Below are 22,199 nucleotides of genomic sequence, written 5' to 3'. Positions count from 1 at the left end.
GTGTATTCTCCTTATGCTTGGCACTTCCCACGTATCTTCTAATCCATTCCTCGTCATGACTGTGTGTGGTAGTGCTAGGCCTTTTACCCATCAGGGTAAAGATATGCAAAGAGATTAAGGGACACAGCCCTGAAGTGGTGGGACTGGGGTTCTGCACGGCTCCCTGGCCCAGAGACCTGGCCTCTCTCCCCTAGGACACATGGTCCCCCAGTGATCAACACACCATGCTCTGCAGGGTTGTTAGAATCATGTCAATAGAAACAGCCAAGAAGCCATGAGAAATGCTGTGTGACCTTGTTAGAGCTGTTAACCTTTCTGTTCTTGCTCCTCAACTGCAAAGAGCAGGAATTCAAAGCACTCTGTATTCATCTGCTTTGTTCAGAGGCCTCTGGGGCGTCCAAAATTGGAAAGACCCTGTCCTTGACCCAGCTCTCAGGTCCCCCCCGCCCCACCTCCTTAAAAATCCCCCATGGAGATGGGGTACAGGGGAATGGGACTACTCTTTCCCTCCCTGGGCCAGCTGTAAAACGAGGGGTCCAGCTATATGGCATATAAAGTCCTTTCTAGCCTTGAGTCGTATAACTCTAAGAGAGACCTTGTTTTCTGGGCAGAATCTCTGAGGTTTTGAGATGATGTGCACATTCAGAATCAGTGCCTGGGTTGCAGGTCAACCCCTTAGCGCCCCCCCCCCCCCCCGCCCCTCGCCCACATACACACACACCTCTAGCCAATCAGTTTCCACCATAGAATGTTTCTGGGGGTCTTCTCTTGGGACACTCATCTTTGTGTGGCTCTGGGAGCTTGCAGGAAGGGTTCTTGGGCAAGGCATTCCTTTCCCTGCTTCCTGGAGTATTAAGAGTAGATGCTCTCCAGTTTAGCAGACTCTGGTGAGATGTCAGCAGCCGAGCTCTGGGCCTGGTAAAATGCTGGACGGCTGGACTTTCTCCAACGTCCGTCCAGGGTTTGGGGAGTCCATACGTGAGGCTAGCGAAGCATTGCTGCTCTGCCCACTGGGATTGCGGTGAGCGTGGAGCACACTGCGGCTCTTCAGGCCTGTTCGAGGACGGCTCCCAATAAAGGCTCCTGTGTACAGCGGTGTTGGAGGCAAACTCCTATTGTCTTTCCAGCCTGGGCTCCAGCACCTCCTCTTGAAAAACCCTGCCTGCCTGCCCTCCCCCAGCCTCCTTCTCCCCCAGGTCAACCAGATGTCTCTTCTGAGCTAGCGTGGCCTCGCAGCTCATTGCCATAGGCCCGCCCCCTCTTCAAAGGCTTTGCACGCCACTCTGTCCCCACAGGATGGCGAGCCCCCTGAGGGCAGGACCAGGCCCCCCTCACCTCTCTCTGCATCTCTGGTTCCGTCACAGGGTCACAGGGCGGGTGGGGAGGGGCCGGGGCTGCTGACAGGATCCTTGGAGGTACCTGAGCTCATACGGTGTAGGCAGCAGATTCCAGATTCCGGGGCAGCAGTGTGGGAACCAGGCGCGGAACTGTGGTTCCTTCTGCAGCCTGCCTCGGCCTCAGCCTCCTCCTCCCCCGGAGCCTTGACTCTCAACCTCCTGACCGCACAAAGTCCGCACCGCACGCCAGGCTCGATGCTCAGAGCATCCTCCAGAGCAGCCCTGAGCTGTGGGCGCCAATGTTAATGCACCATGCAGATGCCAGCCCAGGAAAGCGAGCCTGGACTGTCAGTTAGCTCCCCGGCACCCGCCAGAATGCCCCCCCACCCCCGCTGGGGACCAGCCAGGGCAAGAACGGAGGACAGAACAGAAATCATCTTGAAGGGCCGCTGCTGCCAAGGCATCTGTGTTGGCCCAGGAAGCAGCCTCCGTTCCTGTAGGGGGAGCAGAGGGGAGTGCCAGCCTGGCCTCGCAGGAAGGGGGCGCCCGGGGTGCTGGGAGGAAGGGTGCTGTATTCCCCTTCCCCCACCCCTCCACCTGTGTGCTGGGCCACCCAGGTCCGTGGTGGCCTCTAAGCCAAGACAAAGGCCCTCAGATCCACGTTCCTCACACCTGGGGCAGTGATCCTGGGAGAGGACACTGGAAGGCTCCCCATCACCCCACTCTTCTTCCTGGTACTGCTCTGTGTCCTCCCGCTTCCTTCTCTCCTATTCCTCGCTCCCTCCGCTCTTTCCTTGGTGGGTAATAGCGTGGGCTTTGAAGGCAACTCACCCCAGCTTCAAGCCCCAACCCCACAGCTCACCCCAGCTTCAAACCCTGACCCTGCAGCTCACCCCAGCTTCAAACCCCAACCCCACAGCTCACCCCAGCTTCAAATCCTGATCCTACAGCTCACCCCAGCTTCAAACCCCGATCCTACAGCTCACCCCAGCTTCAAACGCCAACCCCACAGCTCACCCCAGCTTCAAACCCCCATCCTACAGCTCCCCCCAGCTTCAAACCCCAACCCCACAGTTACCCCAGCTTCAAACCCCAACCCCACAGTTACCCCAGCTTCAAACCCCAACCCCACAGTTACCCCAGCTCCATGGCCTTGGGCAAATGGCTTCTCCTTTCTGAAACTCCTTTTGCTGAATGTAAAATGGAGAAGAAGGCAGTGCCTGACAGCGAGGGAGTGAGCATGGTTTTATGAGTAGCTAAGACTTTCGGGCAACTTCCCCGGGCCTGCCAGAAATGCTACTTTGCTTATCTCTTAAATTGCTGAACATAATTTCTAGTCCACGTTTCTCTTCTTCTTGGGGGGCAGAACTGAAATCTCCATCCACTCAGGGTGCTTCGTCCCACCCCGTGTTGCCTGGACATCCTTCCGGGGGCCTGGGAAGCATGGAGGTGCAGGGCAGGCTCCACCTCTGGGGTGCAGCCCCTCCTCTCTCCAGGTGGCAGCCCAGGGCATCCTGGTTCCTGTCCTTCTGCACCACCAGGCCAGCCAGGTCACAGCCGGGCCTCCAGCCCAAACCCGAGGTTTGCTGGCTCTCTGGGGCTGTCTGGGCTACACCCCATTTGGGCGCAGGGGGAATATTCTCCTCCTTGCCAGACTCGACCAGGAGAGGTAGGTCAGGACCCCAAACCCACTCCTAGAAAAGAGGCACAGACTTGTAGGGTGTGTGACAGTCCTGCCAGAGGGCGCTGGTGGGGCTGGGAGGGGACCCAGGGCCCTTTGCACTCCCTTAGGCCTCCTCGGCCCCCAGATTCCGCGAGTCTGGGTGTCAGTGCTGAGCAGTGCTCCACCTGAGGGGGCCAGGACCTGCCCCTCTCCTGCTCTAACTGATCCTGGCTCTCCCAGGCCTGGATCTCACACCAGGGCCCTTGTAATAAGTCAGAATCCAAGAAGGCGGCCCCACTGTTTCTGTCATCCCTGCCCCAGGCGGTGAATGCTACAGGTCTCACGTGTGGAGCAGGGTATGTGGCCACAGGAAACCTTGTAGTTTTAAGCTGCCACATTTCTGCAGCCCTTTCCCACCCTCAATGCGATGGCCACCACGGATTCACCCCCACTCCCCGCCTTCCTTCCTGCCTCCCTCCCTGCTCTGGGTTTCTTCCCTCTTCAGGCTCCAGCTGCCGCAGCAGCAGGGCTGGGAGGCTGGGAGCCAGCGCTGACAGGTTCAGCAGGCCGTGCAGGGCCAGGCGCTGTCCCTGGCATTATTACCAATCATCTCACAGAGTGCCCTGCTCCCTCCTCCCTGCCTGCTCACTTCCTCTGGGGTCTTCAGGCTGTAGAAACTGTGGGGAGAAAACAGACCCTGAGTGCATCTCACAGGCTGGTGGGCATGGCCGCTGCCCCTGGGCACTATGGGTATGGGTGGGGCAGCACCTGCCGGTCAGAGGGCCAGGACTCAGTATACCTCCCTTTTCCCTCTCTCTCTCTCTCTCTCTCTCTCTCTCTCTCTCTCTCTCCCTCTCTTCCTCAGCTCCAATAAGCTACACAGTAGCTATGAGTCCCCAGTGAATTGCTACCTTCCCTGAGAAACAGGATTAGAAGAAATCCGTTGCCACAGCAGCAGGAGGGCTTCCGGCTACACAGGGAGTACAGGCTCTGGAGTCAGAGCATCTGAGTTCAAGGCCAGCTCCACACCTTGCTGTGTGACTTTGGGCAGGTCACTTAACCTCTCTGTACTTTGGTTGTTTGTTATTTAAAAGTAGAGGCCCGGTGCATGAATTCGTGCACTGGTGGGCTCCAGCGGGCCCGCCCGATGGGGACCGTCAGGAGTGGGCCAGCTGCATTGAGGGGCTGCAGGTTGTTTGCCAGCTGGCACTGCCCCCAATTGGGGTGATGGGGCCCGCTCGGGGGCGGGGCCAGCTGGGACAAGGGACCGCGGGCATTCCCTTTGTTCCATCGTTCAGTCAATTTGCATATTACCCTTTTATTATATAGGATGGGGGTCATGAGAGTACCTACCTTGTAGGGGTATTGAAATGATTAAGTGGGACTAGGCACATGACTGGCACATGGTAAGAACTCCAAGACAGTGGCCACCATTGTGAATGAAAATGTAATCTATTTCAAGGAGAACAAGGAGGGGAGTGACATGCTTGACTCCTGGCCATTTACCCAAGGAAATTATGGGTCCATATTTTGCACACACTGGAAAGACATGAAATTCTACCACAGTTTCTACCCCCATTGCCCCAGCCATTTCAGTGTCATATGTTCACCCTGCCAGACCACCATGGCAATTGTCCAGGGCCACCCCCACCCCACCTCAGCCCTGCTCTGCCTCTGACTCTCCCCTCCGCTCCATCCTGCCTCATCCCCTTCTACCTGGCTCCACCCTGGACTTCCCCACCTACCTCTACCCTGACTTTTGCCCTTCTGAGCGGACCTTCCCTCCCACCTCTGCCCTGACCTTGCTGAGTCCAAACTTCGGTTTCTCCCCAGGACTTTGAGTGGGCTGGCCACCTGGCCAGAGTCAGGGGCAGAGCTAGAGAGGCCATTCCCAGGCTTTCTTGCTCTTTGCCCCTTAAACTATGAGTTCCCCGAACCAGTGGGCTTCAACCCTGAGACCCACTCAGAGTGTGATAAACAGGAGGCACTCACTAAATTAATGAATGAGGGACAGAAGGTTAATGATGATGGTAATAGTGATCCGCACCTTTCACTGGCTGTGGGAACCTGCCAGGCACTACACTAAAGCATTTGAATGCTTCTTCTCACTTAACTCTCACACCAGCCCTAGGAAATAGACGCAACCATTGCCCCCATTTTACAGAAGTTGAAACTGAGGCTCAGGGAAGTTAAAGTCACCCTGCTAAGAAATGACGGGTTCAAATCCCTTTCTATGATCATTCCTCTAGTTCAGTTTCTTAGCCAGGTGTGCATGGATGTGCTTCAGGGGGAAGTCGTGACCACCATAAAGGTGTATGCAGGTAGGCATGGCTATTTTGGGGGAGAAGGTTCACAGGTTTTATCAGGGACTTAAATGCTTGTTTGAACATATGTGAATCCACCCACCTCCTCACCCTTCCTCCTCCCATCCATTCTCCCATCCACTCCCAGAGAACCATTCGATCAATGTGGCCAAGTACCTGCCCTGCTGGCACCGTCACTTCTCGGGTCTCACACATGTAATATTGCTTCCGGTCATGAAAGCTGAGATGCTCTGGAATGTGCCCCTCTCCGGGGCTCTGGGTACCTTGGAAGGGCTTAGTGCCAGCGTTGGGGTCATGTGGATGGCTGCCCTCCGTCTGAACTCATCTCAGGCCTGGGGGAGACTGCTGCAGCACTGGAGCATGAAGGGGAACCCTTGGACAGTGAGGCCATCGGGACGTGAAAGCCGAAGCCTGTGTCCTGGCTTCCCACGTCCCCTGCAGCCACATTAGTCCTGATCCCTGAAGGCGCATGATCAGCCTCAACAGATAAGGGCATGCTTCGTGCATGAGGCGGCAGCCCAAGACAGGCACTGCCCAGGCCCCTGTCCTAGTCCAAGGTCTTCTCTCCCTCTGCAGCCGCGGGGAAGCGGTGCTTGCAAAGGAGACCAGAAGGGGAAACTGAGGAGTGTGGGAGTTAGCACTTTCTGAGCCAGGTCTGTGTGCCAGCTGGGGACACGGTCCCAGGGACTTTTGTCATCACCAGCACCGTCAGCCTCTCCCTGCAACCTATGTTGGTGGTATTTTTCTGCTTGTGGAAATTGAGGCTTTTAAAGGTCAAATAACTTGCTCAAGGTCATGAACACCCCCGCCCCTGCCCTGTGCATTTGAAGCCCAGTCTCCCTGACTTGGAAACTGTATCCCCATCCCTGCCCTCTGAGGACCTATACGCACCTGTGACGTCACATGGTCCTTTGCCAAGGTTATCCTACTTGGCTTCTCTGTGCTTCCTTCCCCAAACTCCTGCTCCCCTTCTTTCTGTCCCGGCCCGAAGGCAGTTTGTGATGACGAGAGGGATTGATTGCAGCTTGCTGAAGGCAGGGCCCCTGCTCTTCTGCTTGCTTACCGGTCCGTACATTCAGAATAGTGCCTGGCAGGTAGATGGTGCTTCTTAACTGTTTGTTGAATGAAGGAGTGAATAACCAGATGGGCCTCAGAGCAAATAATAATAAAGGCTGTTTGCAGAGTGGTTCCCAGGAGACAAAGCCCCTTTCCTTTACTTGACCCCATCCCCCACCCACTACCCCCACAGTGCTCACACCAGCCTTTGACCTGGTCCTGCTCGAGGCTCACAGATGAAGCAGCCCCAGCCCAGGTTCATATTTAGTAAGAGAAGTGGGACTTGGACCCAGGACTCAGCCATGGCGCCCTTTCCCCCGCCCGAGCAGCCTCCGTGTGAGTGTTTGTGGAGGCCGGAGGATGTCCTGGGCCAGGCTGAGCCGCGGTGTGTGGGGGCAGGGGCGGTGGGATGGTACTTGCTTTGCTTTCTAAAAGCTCAGTCTATTTGAGGAGGCCAGACGTGTGCATGCAGAACATTTGGGAAATGGTACAAGACAGCAGCTAGCAGAGTGCTGAATTGCACATAATCAGGTGCCAACCACATTCCCTTCCTTAACTAATCTGAGTCTTTTAATACCAGATGGGGACCGTGAGAATAGACTCCCTATAAAGCAGACGAAGAGCAAAGATGGAAGCCAAGCCCAGCACGAGGCCTGGCCCACGGCAACGGACGGTGGCAGTTTCCCCTGCGTAACTGGCCACGCTATGTGCCAGGCACCTGCTTAGGGCCTTACAGACCTCACCTCGCCCTCCTCACCGTGAGGCAGTCCGCAGAAGGTGAAGGGAGGGTCAGGGAGAGTACTCGTCGGGCCCAACATCACACAGCTAATAAGGGGCAAAATCAGGATTTGAACCCAGATCTAGCCCTTCCCGATCCAGGCTCCTACTCCGACACTGCTGCCTCCACGTGTGACGGGACACAGTGAGCTTCCCTTCCCTGCAAGGATGGGAAGAAACATGCCAGGGGAACCGTGATGGGGGAGGGAGGGTGGAGGGAGTGGACACGGTTGTGCTGGCTGTCGCAGGACCACACAGGTCTCTGACCGCCTCACCCCTTCCTCCCTGAACAGCCTCCCAGGGGTGCCCGAAGGCATCCTGTATGGGCGCTCACAGCAGAGGGAAGGGAAGGCATTGCCTCCAGACATTCTGAGGTCATGGGTGGGTGCCAGGGGTAGATGTCAGTCTGCTCGGGTGCCACGGACTGGGTGACTTCCCCAACAGAAAGTTATTTCTCACGGTTCTGGAGACGGGAAGACAGATCAAGGAGCCAGTAGGGCTGGCGTCTGGGGAGGGCTCTGCCCTGGGGTTGCAGATGGCCACCCTCTCCTCCTTCCTGTGTGCTCAAAGGCCTTCCCGGGGCCACATGTGGGGAGTCAGGTGCTTCTCTCATATCTGTTTTTATGAGAACGTTAAGGACACTAATCCCGTGGGACCAGGGCCCTACCCAATAACCTCATTGAACCCTCAGTACATTTTCAGAGGCTCCACCCCCAAATATATCCCCACTGGGAGTTAGGGCTTCTGCATATGAATTGGGGAGGGGGCACAAACATCCCGTCTATCACAGAGTGGGTGAGGGGGTGCAGACTTGGGGACAGGGCCCAAGGCAGCTCACCTGCCGGATTAGAAGGAGCCACTGGCTTTGAAGCCCAGGTTGGATGGGGCTGGCGCGATGGCTTTAGCAAGTGCACCATGTTGAGAAGGGCAAGATAAACGGCCCCAGCAGCCAGGTGACTGTGGGAGGCGCCCTGTCTCCCCAGGTCTCTGTTACAGGGGGGGTTCTGCTGTCTGGCTCTCTCTTGTCCCTCACAGGCAGCGTGTATTCCTCCTCAGGTGCATTCTTCACAAGCACCTCCTAGTGAGTCGCACTGCATCATGCATTGCGGGTGTCTATTTATCTAGATAATGCCTAGCACTCAGGGCGTCATCGGGAATAAATGAGCTGTTGTGCGTGTAAATATTTGGTATGTGGTTGATATATGAGTGAATAAATATTTGTTGGATGAATGAATCTTTACTTGGGAGAATGTGCTTCTTCCTTTGAAGGGCAAGGATGATCTGGTAATTGCCAGTTTTTCCTTACTAACTGAGTCACTGGGCAAAGAAAAGTCATTCATTCATTCGTTCATTCATTCATTCAGCGCTGATTGACTGCACCCTGTCAGAAACCAGGGTAGGGCGCAGAGATAATTCAGTAATGGTCCCTGCTCTTTAGGATCACACCGTCCAGAGGGAGAGACAAGGAAAGGGGCCGTGAGTGTTCTGATGGGGGAAGAGCCCCAAGTGCTGCAGGAACCCCAAGGCTGGCACTGACTCGGTGTGGGAAACCGTTCATTGTCTTCACTAGCTGATAAGCATAGACAGAGAACCCCCACCCCCACCCTCCCCAAGGCTGGGTGCCTTTGAGGCCCTAGCAAAGGTAGGAGCTAGGCACCACCTCTGTTTGTCCAGACAGTGCTAGCTGAAGCAACTTCCCCATCTATTATTATGTAAATCCTTGCTGATGGGCTAGTCTGCCTGTTGCCGGGGATCGCCTGCCTAAGGGCTATGCTATGGGTGCATCCCAGATCAATAAAAGCTTGGTGAGGCCTGAGCACCAGTGGAAGTCCTTCCCCTTGGGTTGGACTTGCCCACCTGGCCCCCAATATTTCCAATTATCTCTTGTCTTTTCTCTTTCATTTGTGTGCGGCTCTGCTTCCAGATCCTGAACCCTGAACCACGCGGGACATGGAGGGAAACACACTCAACAACTCGGGGGTCAGGGAGGGATTCCTGAAGGAAATGACATATGAAGTACATCCATCTTCAAGGATGAGGAGCAGGTTGCCAGATGGGAAAAGGTGTGAGGGGCCTTCAAGGCAGAGAGAACAGCACGTGCAAAGGCCCTGAGCACAGCCATGGAGGGCCCATTGGGGGAGAGTGAGGTCTGTGTGGCTGGCACCCCAAGGAGCGCACCTGGGAGCAGGGGGGTTGGTAGGTGAAGCCAGGCCACAAAAGGGCCCCATGGTTTATGTGTAAGCAACTGGGACCTACCTGGGTGACTTCGCTTTATTCCCACTGCTCAGAGGCAGCCAGGCAGCCTCTCCGGGGCCCTTCACGGTTTCTGATCTGGGAAATGCAGCAGTTCGTCTGTGCCCGCTTCGGAGGGTGGTGGGAGGAGGAGATGCGAGAGTGCCACCCTAACCTCTGGGAAACTCTCAAGTGCTGGCCTGGTCTTCCGGTGGCGCGGAGATTATAGAGGCCCGAGGGCTTGGTGCTCAGCCAGTGATCGGGAAGACCAGGGCCTGCCCCACCCTCTCCCCAGCAAAGACCCCTTCTCTCTTCCTTGACTCCTGGCCATCCCGATGGTCCTCTCAACTGACCTGTGTCTTCCACCCCACCCCACCCCACCCTTCTTCCTCAGCAGAGGGGACAGGATGGAGGCGGGGGTCAGGCTTCCAGGCCTCGTGGATTAGACAGATAAGCCCTGGCAGTTAAGAGAGCTGAGGCTTTGAATCTGGTGGGGCCCAGAGGAGCTCTCCCCAACTCCGTGGCCCCCAACAGGAGGTGGGGACAGAGCCCTGGATTCCAAGTCCTCATCCCACATCCTGGCTGGGTCACTGCAGGTAAATGCCTTCCCCTCGGTGAGCCTCCATTTCTCTCTACGGTGATGATTAGGCGTGACCTGCCTAAGTCACAGGGCAAGGGGCCATGTGGGTACACAGCAGTGGGCACTGCAAACGAAAGGGTGGATGGTATGAAACGCACCTTCCCCATTGTGCCAAATCGGACACGTGTTTGGATTCGAGAAGGCATTACCTGCACGGTAGGTAAAGAGTTACTCCGGTCCCTGGCCAAGTCGCAGGACGCCTGTGTCTCTGAAAGGCGGCTGGTGGGCTGGAATGAGGAGAAGCAGCTCCTGGGGGGCCCTGAGCCCTCGGGGGACGACTGTATGCCTGTGTGGCTGTGGTCTGTGTGAGGGGGGTGACGTGATGCCACTTTGCACTGAGCGTGTGTGCACCTTCATGCCTGTGTGTCTGTCTTGTGTGGATGCACCTGTGGCTGCATTATGTGTGTGTGTGTGTGTGTGTGTGTACTGCAGCAATGTCTGTGTGAGCTTGCAGGACCCTTGCCTGCCCATAAGTTTGTGTGACCATGTGTTTGTGTGTGCTCATGAGGCCACATGTTCCGGGACCCTGGACCTGAAAACATGGTGTATCGTGGGAACCCAGGCAGCTCCCAGCTGGGGAGGGGGGGTCCCTCCTCCTCAGGCTTCCAGGGAGCAAGCCTTGCCTTAAACCCCCCCCCCCCCCGCCCCCGGGAGCTGAGGAGGACCCGTAGGGGTGCACCCAAACATTGTCCTTTTGCATGAGAAGCTGAAATAAAGGTTGTGGTCTGTGGGGTCTGGGGTGAGAACTCACAGCAGACGGACTGCTTCCCAAATTCAGCACTAGCTCACAGCCTGCCCCAAGGCTGGTGGCTCATTCATTTGGGTGGGAGGAGAAGAAGACAGGATGGAGAGAGGGAGGAAAGAAACAGCAAAAGGAGAAAGCAAGGGGCTGGGGCTCTTTCGCTGCCCTCAGTTCTGTCATTAGCAGGTGGCCCTGGCCTTGGAGGACCAGGAGGGCCCCTCCCCCCAGGACAACCCAGTGGGATGTGTGTTTTCATCCCCTCGGAGGGTAGGGCCGGTTTCTTCCCCACCCCACGAATTCAGGCGGTGAATTAGAAAAGATTTCCCTTCAAGTAGAATGAGATAACATTCATAATGTGCAACACTTACACATTATCCCCAAAGCAATCTGCTGCCCGCCCAACCCCACCCATCAGCCAGGTGCCCTCCGGCCGGGTCTGGAGCGCAGCCTCCGGAATGGAGTCCGCACTCTCCTCTCCCGCAGGGGCGCGGGCAGCAGCAGGGTCCCAGGCACCCCCTGTGCCGGCCCGCCCCGCCCCTCTGGGGTTCCCCGCCCACCGGGTGCTCTCTGCGCGGCTCAGGCTCGCCTCCAGCGGGCAGGCAGCAGGCAGCAGGCGCGCGGCTCTCGGCGCGGTCCCGGCTCTGTTCATTCATGATCAGTACGCGGCCCCCAGAGACCCAGCCGGCGCGCCGGGAGGGGAGCCCAGCGTGCGGCAGGAGGGGCGGGCGGACCGCGGCTCCCGCACCACACGCGGCGCTGGCTGGGTAGCCTCGCAGGCGGGCGCCCGCCCCGTGTCCAGTGCCAGGCAGGCTCCGCCGTGGTCTGCCCGGAGCGAAGGAAGCAGCCGGCGGGTTCCGAGGGCTCGCCGCCGGGAGCCAGTGGCCCTGTGCGTCCGTGCTTGTGCGGGGCTGAAAGGAACGGCTCCCAGCGCCTGGCCCGCGCTCGCTCGCTGAATACCAAGCTGCCAGCCAGCTGCCGCGGGTGCTTCCCTTCTCCGCCAATTCGGAGTGGAGGATCCACACTGATTTCTTCCCAGGGGAGGGGAGGGGCAGGGCCCGGGGTCCCAACTCAAGTCTTGGCTGCCATGGGGGCCGTCATGGGCACCTTCTCATCTCTGCAAACCAAACAAAGGCGAACCTCCAAAGGTAAGCCACCTTCCTCTTCCTTTTGTCCCCCTGGCCGGGTTTGGGGGTGCTGGAAGCTGAAGTGGGGTGTGCCAACTGACTCCATGGTCCGGACTTCCCTCTCTCTGAGGAGCCGGTCCATGTCCCTGTATCCGAAGGAGAAAGAAGGTGGCGGGGGGGACTGGTGTGAACCAGCCAGGAAGGCGCAGAGGAGGGAGCCAGAGCTGGTGGGTGCCTGTGCCCTGGGTGACGGGCACCTGGACCCTCCTCCCTGGGGAGATCCCTCGGAGGGCCAGCTCACAGGTCGGGGTGATGGGATTGTCTGCGTGCAAATGTTGGGAAGCTCCTCCCGTTCCCATGACAGCAGGCGATGGTGCGCCTGTGGGCACCCAGCGAGGTGCTCACACATTCACATGCTCCTTGGGCTGATGCAGGTGCACACCTGGGAGTCCATCACTAGGGAGAGGGCGCTCTGTCCGCCCGCCTGCCCCGGAAAACCTCTGCAAGCCAAAAGGAACCAGCTTCGCCAGGTGGAAAGCTCCCAGGGCCCATGTCCTGGTGGCTCAGGGAGTCAGTAGGAGACAGGGCACCTCACAGGGGTGCTGCCCTGCCCTGGGAACCGCTGGGACCTGGGGGCTCTGTCGGGGTGTGGTGGAGAGGTGAGCTGCCAGCAAGGATTAGAAAGCATGATATGCGGAGTCCCTCCTCCCCCCTCCCCCCCATTCCATAGCAGCCTCTCCCCACTGAGCTGAGCTGGTCTCACCAGCAGGACCTTGTCAGGCAGGTCCGTGGGAAGTTGGGGCGGACATGTGTTGCACTGGTGGCGACTGGACAGGCCTCCTGGCCAGCAGTTAGAAAGTTGGCTGTTAGAATAATGGGACTGGATGCAGTTAGGAAAAGGAAAACGATGGGTTTGTTTTGTTTCTTGCCGAAATACTATGAGTGGTAGGATTTAAGGAACCGCACACTGAAGCCTTCAGGTTCTGTCACTGAAGCCCAGGTTCTGGTGTGAGCCCCTCCCTCTGTGACCTCAGGCAATCCCTTCCCCCCTTACACTGGCCAGTGATTAGATCTGCATTAGGATAATGGTGCACCCCCAGGAGCACCCTAAAAGTCTGCTCTTAGGACTTTGGTTGGTCTGGCCTGATGGATGCATTAGGGAGGTCTGCATCTGTCTGCATCTCCCTGGGTAACCTGTCGAGGGGCCCAAGCATCTCACCCAGCCCCCAGAGCATCAGGCTGGCTGCACACCGCGGAGTGAGGTCTCTGGGAGAAGATCTTAGCGGATGAAGCTGGATGGGTGTCTACAGCCTGGAACATGGAAGAGGTGTGGGTCCAGCTGAGTTGCACACCCTCCTGGCAGGGAAGGGACTGCTTGCCCTTTTAGCTGCCCGAGGCAGGGCAGGCAGGTCTGCAAGCCTCGGCCCAGGGCCTAGACATTCAGGGCTGCTTTTCACAGATTCTCAGATACTGCTTGACCGGGGGCAAAGTTCAGTGCCAGATCCCCAACCCCTCCCCCATCACTTAACTATCTGACCACCATGCGGTCCCAGAGGCCAGGGGACTGTGGGGACAAGGATTCCAGGGGTTTATTTCAAAATACTTTCTATGCCTGTGGCACTCTTGGGAGTCAGTTGAGTGTCCAGTGGAGTTTGAGTTGTGAATCCCTCCCTCTGTGACCTCAGACAAGTCCCTGCACCTTGCTAAGCCTCAGTTTCCTTATCCATAAATTGAGTGAGAATGCTACCTCTGGGCAGGAGACTGGGTGTGTGGGAAGTGGAGGGAAGGAGGGAGGGGCCCTCCTCTTATTCTGCAGCCACCAGGGACTCAGAAGATATTGTTGAAAGGATCTCAAGATCCAATGAATGATGGATGTGGAGCTCCATGCACAGGGCTGGGCAAAGATTTAGAGCCCAGACAATACTGTCTGCCATTCCCTTCTCGCACACAGAACTCCAGGTCTCACCCCAGATGAATCCCTACAGGATTCCTTGGGGTCAGAGCTCTTTGCTTCTCTCTCCCAGGAGTCTCAGAAAGAGCACAGGGGCATCAGCATTCAGTGAGCTCCTACTGTGTGCCTGGCGGTGCTGGGTGCTCTATCTGCGCATTCCCATTTAACCCTCATAAGCTGTTGGGTGGGCCGCCGGGACAAGCTGCCCGAGGCCTGAGCGGTCAGCCCTTCTTGCACCAAGTCCTGCGGCATTGGCTGGAATTGCCCAGGCCTCCGCTGCCCACAGTCCCCCGGGCATGTACTTGCCCTGGAGCACAGTCTTATTTTACCGTCTTGCACCTGGGAAAGTTCATCAGCAGAAGACCCTTCCTGCAGACCGGAGGCTGGGACAGTAGCTGAGAGGCTGGTGTTCAGGGACCATTTCCTGGCCGGGTCCCAGTCCCCCTTGGCACCTCAGTGTCTCCTTTACAAAAGGAGGTAGTTACATGAGACATTCCCTCAGGTTTCATCTCCTTCTCGAATTTGAAGATTCTCTCCTTGCTGGTGTTCTTACCAGAGCTGCTGTGTAATCTCTGAGGCATCGGGCTCAGATCTAATTAGATGTCGTCAGAGAGAGTGGAGGAGATTTGCAACTCAGGAGTCAGTCCCCCCGCTGGGTTCAAACCCAGGTTCTGTCACTTGCTAGCTGTATGACTAAGCCTTATTTTCCTCGACTAGAAAACAGGGACGGTAGTAGTTACCATCTTAAAATAGCTGTGTGTTGTGTGGGTTTCAAGGCTAACACATGACAAATGCTTAGCACGAGCTGTGCTGTATAGTAAGTGGTCAGCAGATTTTAGCTGCTATGAAATTGATGGCTCTACTGTTTGGAGCTTCCAAATGCCTAGAGGAAGGCCATCCTGGAAGTAGTCGGTGGCCCTGGGAGTCTGAAAAGCTCACTTCTGGAGCCCTCTTCTTGCCCTAGCTGGGTAACTAGGACCCAAATCCCAGGTCCACAGGTGTGGGTCCTGTTGCTGCAGCCCCGACTGACCTCTGCCCTGTGGCTGGCCCTGCAAACATGACAGCCTGCTCAGTGAGGACCCTGCCTGTTTTGAAAATATAATTCTGTAACACACATATACTTTTTTAAAAATAGAGCAAAAGCTCTACGTGATTAGAGCAGGGAATGGGACAGCCTGCCCACCCTGGGTGTTCAGGGAGAGCTTCCCGGAGGCAGCAGAAATCCCAAGTAGTTTAGGAATTATGCCACTGGATAAAAGCATTCCAGTATAGTGTCTGTCCCTGTTTGGGGTCTTTGTTTGTGTTTAATTAAGGTTGGTGAAAGCCCTGCTTTGAGGGATTCTGCTTCTGCACCCCGGTCCCAGGTAGAATTTTTGACACCAATAGTTTTGCATGTGTTGAGCTACCAAAGACATTGCTCTGGGCCTGGGTGGGTACGTGGAAAGAGGTGGGGTGTCAGAAGTAACCAGAGGAGGAAAATGTAGATGTAGCAGCTAGCTGGGTGGGGGTGGGGTGGCAAGAGAATTTAGGGAGGACATCACTAGACCAAGCCCCCTTCCGTGGAGATTTGCCTCTAAGCAACGAATCCCACCTTGCAGAGGTGACTGGGTTATTGTCCTCTACAGCTGGGGTAAGCTCTCAGAACCTTTGGGCAGCACTGAGCTTGGGATCTCCAGAATGCCCATTGAGTCCATGAGCGATCGAATGCTTTTTTCTAGGCCCACGTGGCAAGTGAGAGACAAATATGGGACTGGTTCCCAGACTCCTCGATCAGTGAGCACCGGGCGAGCTTGGGTTGGGGGTTTATTGATGGGGCGGCGAGTTCAGCCAGGAGCTATCTGGGAGACCAGCAAGAGGCAGAGAGGCAGAGAAGCTGTAGCCCTGGGTTACAGGGTCCTGGCCTCAGGGGACCTTGGACAAGTCATCTCACCTTAAAAATGCCAGGTGTCTGGTGTCTAAAAGAGGGTTCCAAAGGCACTCGTGCCTTGGGTGTTGTCTGTTTCTGCACCGTTGTCCATCCTTTTAACTGCATCACCCTCCCCCCCACCTCCTTGTCTAATCGTTAAAATTCTACCCGCATCCCAAGCCTTCACGCAGCTGTTTCCACATTCTGGAAGGCTTCCCCCAAGCCCCAGAGAAAAGTGATTTCCTCCATCTAAATCCCTAAATCTTTTAAGGTGTACATTCTCATGGCTCTCCGGTCATGCTTTGAATTAGGTGATGGATAGTGGTTTTAACCCCCTGCCCACCCCAGAATGTCAGCTTCTTGGGGGCGCTTGTCTGAATCATTCTTCACTGTCTGCAGCTTGGCTCCTTGCACATAGTAGGTATGCAATAAATCTCTTCTGGACGAAATTATAAATAATGGAATGGCTGGCTGCTCTCTGATCTTTCCTGGAATTGCAGGACCTGCAGGAAAAGTTATCATCCCCACTGGAATTTCACTTACCAGCCTTCTGCCTGGAAAGAATTCTGTTATTCGGTCTGCTGGCTTTTCTATGAAATGTTCTGAATCTGTTTGCCATTTAGCAGGGAAATGCTGATAACAGGGTTCCTACTCCCCAGCCCCCTGCTAGTCACAACAGTATAGGGAGCCCATACCCAGTGCCTGGTACGATTCTGGTCCCTCCGTCCCAGAAGAAACCCAGTAGAGCTCAAGGTGAACAGAAAGAGGGAGAGGGAGAGACAGATGGAAGTGAAGAGGCTACTGCCTACAACTCAGTGCAGGTTTCAGCCCGCTGCCTGGAAAGGGACCAAGTCCTGGACCTCTTTGTACACCTAGGAGAGCTTTGCTCAATAAATGCATCGTAAATGTGTGAGTGAACGAGTGGAAAACGAATGATAGAGTGAATAGGGAAGTAAATAAAAGTCATATAAAATGTACGATAGCACCCAGCTGTCTGCATGAACCAGGGGGTCACGGTTTGATTCCCGGTCAGGGCACATGCCCGGGTTGCGGGCTCAATTCCCAGTGGGGTGTGCAGGAGGTAGCTGATCAATGATTCTCTCTCATCATTGATGTTTCTATTTCTCCCTCTCCCTTACTTTTTGAAATCAATAAAAAATATATATGTTTAAAATAATTAAAAAATAATAAAAATGTCTGATTGGGGAAATGAGTGCTTGAATGAATGAATGTACATAAATTAATGCGTAATGAAGATCTAGGAAGGCTATAATAAAAGACTATCTTTGCATGAAGAGCATTGATTATTATGCTACTCGAATCTTGGATCTAAACCCCCTGCCCACCATGAAACTCAGAAGGAGTCAGTGGTAGAGAAAGCCCTGGTATCAATCATTAGTAGTAAACTTAGAGCAAGTGCTTCTTAGAAAGCTGAAAAGTATAAATTCCATCTGGAAGAATCCTGGTACTTTTTTGGATACCAGTAGGCATGTAGTGTCTTTGGGGAAGGTGGGAAGATGGGAAAGTATCTCTTTCACTTTTTAAAAATATATATATTTTATTGATTTCAGAGAGGAAGGAGAGGGAGAGGGAGATAGAATCACCTTTCACTTTTTTGTTGATTCACTCAAAAAACTAAAGTAAGGACTGACCCAGAAAGGCCTCCATTGTAGTTCAGGTTCACCTTTACCTTATCTGGGTGAGGTCAAGAACCTGTATTTTTGTCTAGCCCTTTATATGTTCAATAAGCAACTCCTATTATCTCTGCTCAAAATCCACACCGGCTTCCCTACTCTCCCTCCACCTCTACCTCCCTATTCACCTGGCGAACTCCTACACATCCTTCAAGAGCTCATTCAGTATCACCTCCCAGGCAGGCTCCTGCAGGCAGAGCACATCTCTCCCTCCCGTGTTCCCCCACGGCTGTTGCTGCTTCCTCTTGCTACAGGTTTGCACATTCTGTGATTGTGGGTTTGCACAGTTATCTCTCTGACTAGCTGTCAGGGAATGAGCTGTATTCAGGGTGTCTGTGAGGCCTGATCCTGGGTCCAGACTTGATGGCTGCCGGCGGCGGTGTGGAAGTGAGGATGGCTGGACCAGGGTGTGTGCTGTTGGCTCCGGGTAGTGCGGGAATGTGGCAGCACAGATGAGAAATCCAGGTCTGCTCATGGGGAGAGGCACTGCAAAGTTCTGCATAATGGCCCTGGAGCTGATGTCCCCATTCATCAGGCAGAGAAGGGGCAGTGCTTAGGAGAGAGAGGCAGACCAAGAATTCGGGAACCGTCAGAGAAACTTGACTTATCTTTACATGCTTCCCCTCCCTCCACGTAGCATTTCGGATGAGGCACCTTCAGGGAGTTGCTGTGGTCAGTGGGGGTATGCTAGCTTCCTGTGCTCCAGGAACAGGTTTTGGGGTTACGTCTTGTTACTCCAAGCTGGACGGAAAGCCTGCCTGGGGCACTGGAGGAAATGGGAACCACACTCCAATCAGGGAGCTAGAGCCAGGACTGCATAATGGTTAGTGCCACTGCAATAAAGTGAGAGACCTGGGTTCAAACTCCGGTTCTGCGACTTAGCCGGACCTCACTCTGAGCCTCGGTTTCCCCCTCTGTAAAATGCGGACAGTGGCAGTGTCTCCCTTCTGGGGCTCAGGGAGGTAGCGAGCACATTTGCATTTGGGGTGAGATGATCTTAGCAGCCTGGGGTCATACCGGCTTTGCTGCTGCCTCCTGTGCATCTCAGGGTGGTCCCTTCCTCCTCTGTCGCTCCATCTGTACAGTGACTCTCACAGGCAATCCCTGTCCCTTCAAGCTGTGGCCTCTGATTCCATGTCTCTGAGACCCAGAGCCACCGGAGCAACCAGGGCCACCAGAACCCTGAGCACTTTCTCCGGGGACTCCTATGGGATGCTGTCAATTCTAGATGATGACAGAAATTTCCAGTGGTGAGATAGGAAAACGTGGATCATCTGCCAATGATGATGATGGTGGTAAGAATAATAACAGCTAAAAGTGATCTGTGCCAGGAGCCTTGCTCTGCCCTTCTCCTGTGTCATCTGATTAGCCTCCTCCCCGCCCTAGAGGACAGACCCTATTCCAGTTCCCATTTTGCAGATGAGGAAACTGAGGCTCTGATAAGGGAAGGGCCTTGGCCAGGTGAGCAGTGCCTGGTTGAGCTGCTCCCAGAGCCGGAGCAATTACACACCATGCCAGCTTCCTGCCTCCTGACCTCGCCTGGAGGGAGAATAGCCGAAAAGGGGAGTGCGGAGGTTGGGGAGAAGGCATTCGGGGATAGACGGCCGCTCCTCATTAGCCATATGGAACCACCGAGCCACCTGCAGGCCTTGAGCAAAATGCTTTCAGCCCCGTCTCCAACGACCCCTGGATCTGTTTCCATTCAATCAGACACTGCAAAAGCCTGACTATGAAATGATTGGGGGCAGAAGGCCAATGAGCAAATTCATTAATAGGATTAAACGTCTCTCCTCTGCTCTAATCATTTATCGGAACTAAATTCTTTTCACTTTGTTACAGTCATCATTGCCTGACAGGGAAGGATCGAGCGCTTAGAAACCTCCAAGTGCGTTAGAATTTCCAACCTTCGTCATCAGGCGCCAGATTCGGTCAATGTTTTCCCATGGTCCGGAGGGGCAGGGCGGGGCCAGGCGATCGATGAGTTGTCTTCATTGCAAAGGAAACAAACCCAGGCACTTGCTGGTGCCTTTGCCTTCTGCTCTCTCATTCGTTCCTTTTGTCCTTAGCCACATGTTGGCCTAAATTTATATTACACACGTGTATGTGGTATGTGGATGTGGGCAGAGCCGGATTTCACATCAGGCCTAAGAGTGTATGCCCACATCCACATACCACATCCTGTCTCCATCTCCACATCTAAAAAAATAGGCTTTTGACAGGAATTTCCTCCGAGGTTGTTATGAGGATTAAATGCAATAATGCATGTCAGACACAGTGGCCAGAACATAGGGCGAAAGCAACGGGGCTGAGTTCTCCCTCTCTGGAGCCATGCTGCTCCGGGTGGTCCTCAGACCAGCAGCCGCGGCATCGCCTGGGCGCTTGTCAGAAATGCAGTCTCCAGCTGCATGCACATGTATGTAATTATGAGACATAAATATGTACAAGGTTATAAATCAACCTGGAAGGGACCTTCGAAGCCTTCTAGTTCAAGTCTCATTTTATGATAACAGAACCGTCCAGATAAGGCATGTGGTTTGCCCACAGCCACACAGCTTGAGTGTCAGACCTGGGATCTGAACCCCCAGGTCCCCAGCCCTGCTTGTCTTCATGGGAACTGCTATGGAGTCAGAGTCCCCGGCTGGCATTTCTGAAATTGAGTTTTGCTTTGGTCTCCTCTCCTCTCCTCTCCTCCCCTCTCCTCTCCTCTCTCTGTCCTTCCTTCCTTCCTTCCTTCCTTCCTTCCTTCCTTCCTGCCTGCCTGCCTGCCTTCCTTCCTTCTCAACGGACGCATTCAGAAGTACAGGACTGTGTATATCTGCTACCATTTTAATTTATGAATTTTTTTAAAAAATATATTTCATTGATTTTTTTACAGAGGGGAAGGGAGAGGGATAGAGAGTCAGAAACATTGATGAGAGAGAAACATCGATCAGCTGCCTCCTGCACACCTTCTACTGGGGATGTGCCCGCAACCAAGGTACATGCCCTTGACCGGAATCGAACCTGGGACCTTTCAGTCCACAGGCTGATGCTCTGTCCACTGAGCCAAACCAGTTAGGGCTTTAATTTATGAATTTTAAATGTTATTCCAGCCAATTGAGATCCCAAATCCTGATCCTACAGCTGTGACCTTAGCTATGCCTCCGAGTTCTCTGCCATCTGAAGGAGGACTTCTGAGTCTTCATCTAAGTTGCTTCTAGGACCACAGACCAGGACAGGGAGCAGGACCGAGCCACATGGACTAGAGGCCTCTCTCCACAGGGGGTGGCGTGGGCAGTGCTCCGACGGACGGCAGAGCAGCTGGCAGCCTGGCGTGTGTGCAAAGCCTTGTGTGGGATCTGAAACCAGAAGATTTGACAGAAGCCAGTAGGAGCCTAATGGACAAAGGAAGAGCTCGCAGCGTGAAAGTCAATGCCGTTTCCAGGGGGCCCAGCAGAAGCTCTTTGGTGGAAAACGAGCCCTCCCCCAGGCTATTGTAGAAAGTGTCCTGCACGGACCAGTTCGCAGGGGAGGGTCACAGGACTCGGCAAGGGTCAACAGGCTTGTCTGGGCAGAAACTGGAGCTGGGGCAGCGTTGCTGGAGGAGGGTTTTGAATTTTCGGAGGACCTACTATATTCCAGACCCTTCTACATACTCAATCCTTTCATTTCATTTTCCCCGTAGTCCTGATGGCTGTATTGTTCTTCTTACTTAGCAAATTGGCAAACGGAGGCTCAGGAAGTTCTTTTACTGTCTGCTGATTAAAGAGCAAGGATTGAAGCATGTCTGATTCCAACCCCCCCCCCCCCCACACACACACACACACATGCATGGCCTCCTACCCCGGCCGGAGGGCAGGTCCAGGACAGCAGGCCTCTGATCCCCGAGAGGAGGTGGTCAGCTGCAGCCAGCTTCCAAGCTCTCGGGGAGCTGAAATGATAGCCACTGGCCTCCTCTTGGCACTGGCAGTCCCCACTCGCACTGGCGGTGGGCCCAGGAGGAGAGGAGGGCTCTGGGCCATGCAGCACCCGGCTCACCGGAAGTCAGTGCAGGGGCACCCACGTGTGGCTGAACTTCCTCCCCACCCCTGGCCTCACCTGCATAGGACTCTCCCAGGTGGTCACATTGCACACTCAGGGGGGTCTCACAGACAGGTCAGTGGGGGGCTCCTTCCCTCCATCCTTTGCACAGACCCAGGCCAGTGCCGAGCTGCACTAGGACTCAGCCCCGAAGGCCCCAAGGCCCCAAGGCCTGAAGGCGGAACCGATGATGCCCCCACCTCCGCAGGCCCCACCGGTTGCTGCTTCGCCAATTCAAACCAGAAACAGTAAAATAAGTCTACAGAAGTCTAATAAAATTTGGATTTCCCCCTTGATGATTTTTTTGAAATATACTTCCAAAATATATATTTTTTTCATGACTTTTGATGCTTCTACTTTGCTGGTGCTTTAAGCATCTCTTGAATGCGTCTGTTGGGGTATCTCTGCATCAGAGTTGGAACCAGACAGGAAAAAGAAAAAACTGATCTGCATTGAACACCTACTGTGTGCCAGGCACTGAGCAAGGTGTCAACAAGTATAACAACAATCACAAAACATTAATAAAGTTCTTATAATAACAAGATAAAGAAGAACAGTAAGAAGAAATGACTTTTATACAGGTTGGGGCAAAAATAGGTTTATAGTTGTGAGGACACAAAAACGGTTCATTCTTCTATTATTATTTATTAATTATTATATTATTTTCCATATGAGCAACTGTAAACCTACTTTT

The 22,199-nt window shown here is 54.5% G+C and overlaps 1 protein-coding gene across 4 annotated transcripts in view; it reads left to right on the top strand.

Moving 5' to 3' along the window:
• The window catches only part of KCNIP1 (potassium voltage-gated channel interacting protein 1), a 250,470-nt gene that overhangs the window by 75,551 nt on the left and 152,720 nt on the right, over positions 1–22,199 (top strand). For 3 of the 4 annotated variants that reach the window (XM_036315163.1, XM_036315164.1, XM_036315161.1), the window contains exon 1: positions 11,372–11,916. The exons of the other annotated variant lie outside the window; for it this stretch is intronic. In XM_036315163.1, the coding sequence (XP_036171056.1) occupies positions 11,856–11,916 (61 nt within the window). In that variant the 5' untranslated portion in view covers positions 11,372–11,855. Of the gene's footprint in view, positions 1–11,371; positions 11,917–22,199 lie in introns of those variants that run through there. 4 annotated transcript variants of the gene reach the window in all.

The sequence above is a fragment of the Myotis myotis genome, unplaced genomic scaffold, assembly GCF_014108235.1.
Source record: "Myotis myotis isolate mMyoMyo1 unplaced genomic scaffold, mMyoMyo1.p scaffold_m19_p_6, whole genome shotgun sequence".
Classification (NCBI taxonomy): domain Eukaryota; kingdom Metazoa; phylum Chordata; class Mammalia; order Chiroptera; family Vespertilionidae; genus Myotis; species Myotis myotis.
The sequence above is the reverse complement of the archived record's forward strand: the minus strand, read 5'-3'. Positions and strand labels throughout refer to the sequence as shown.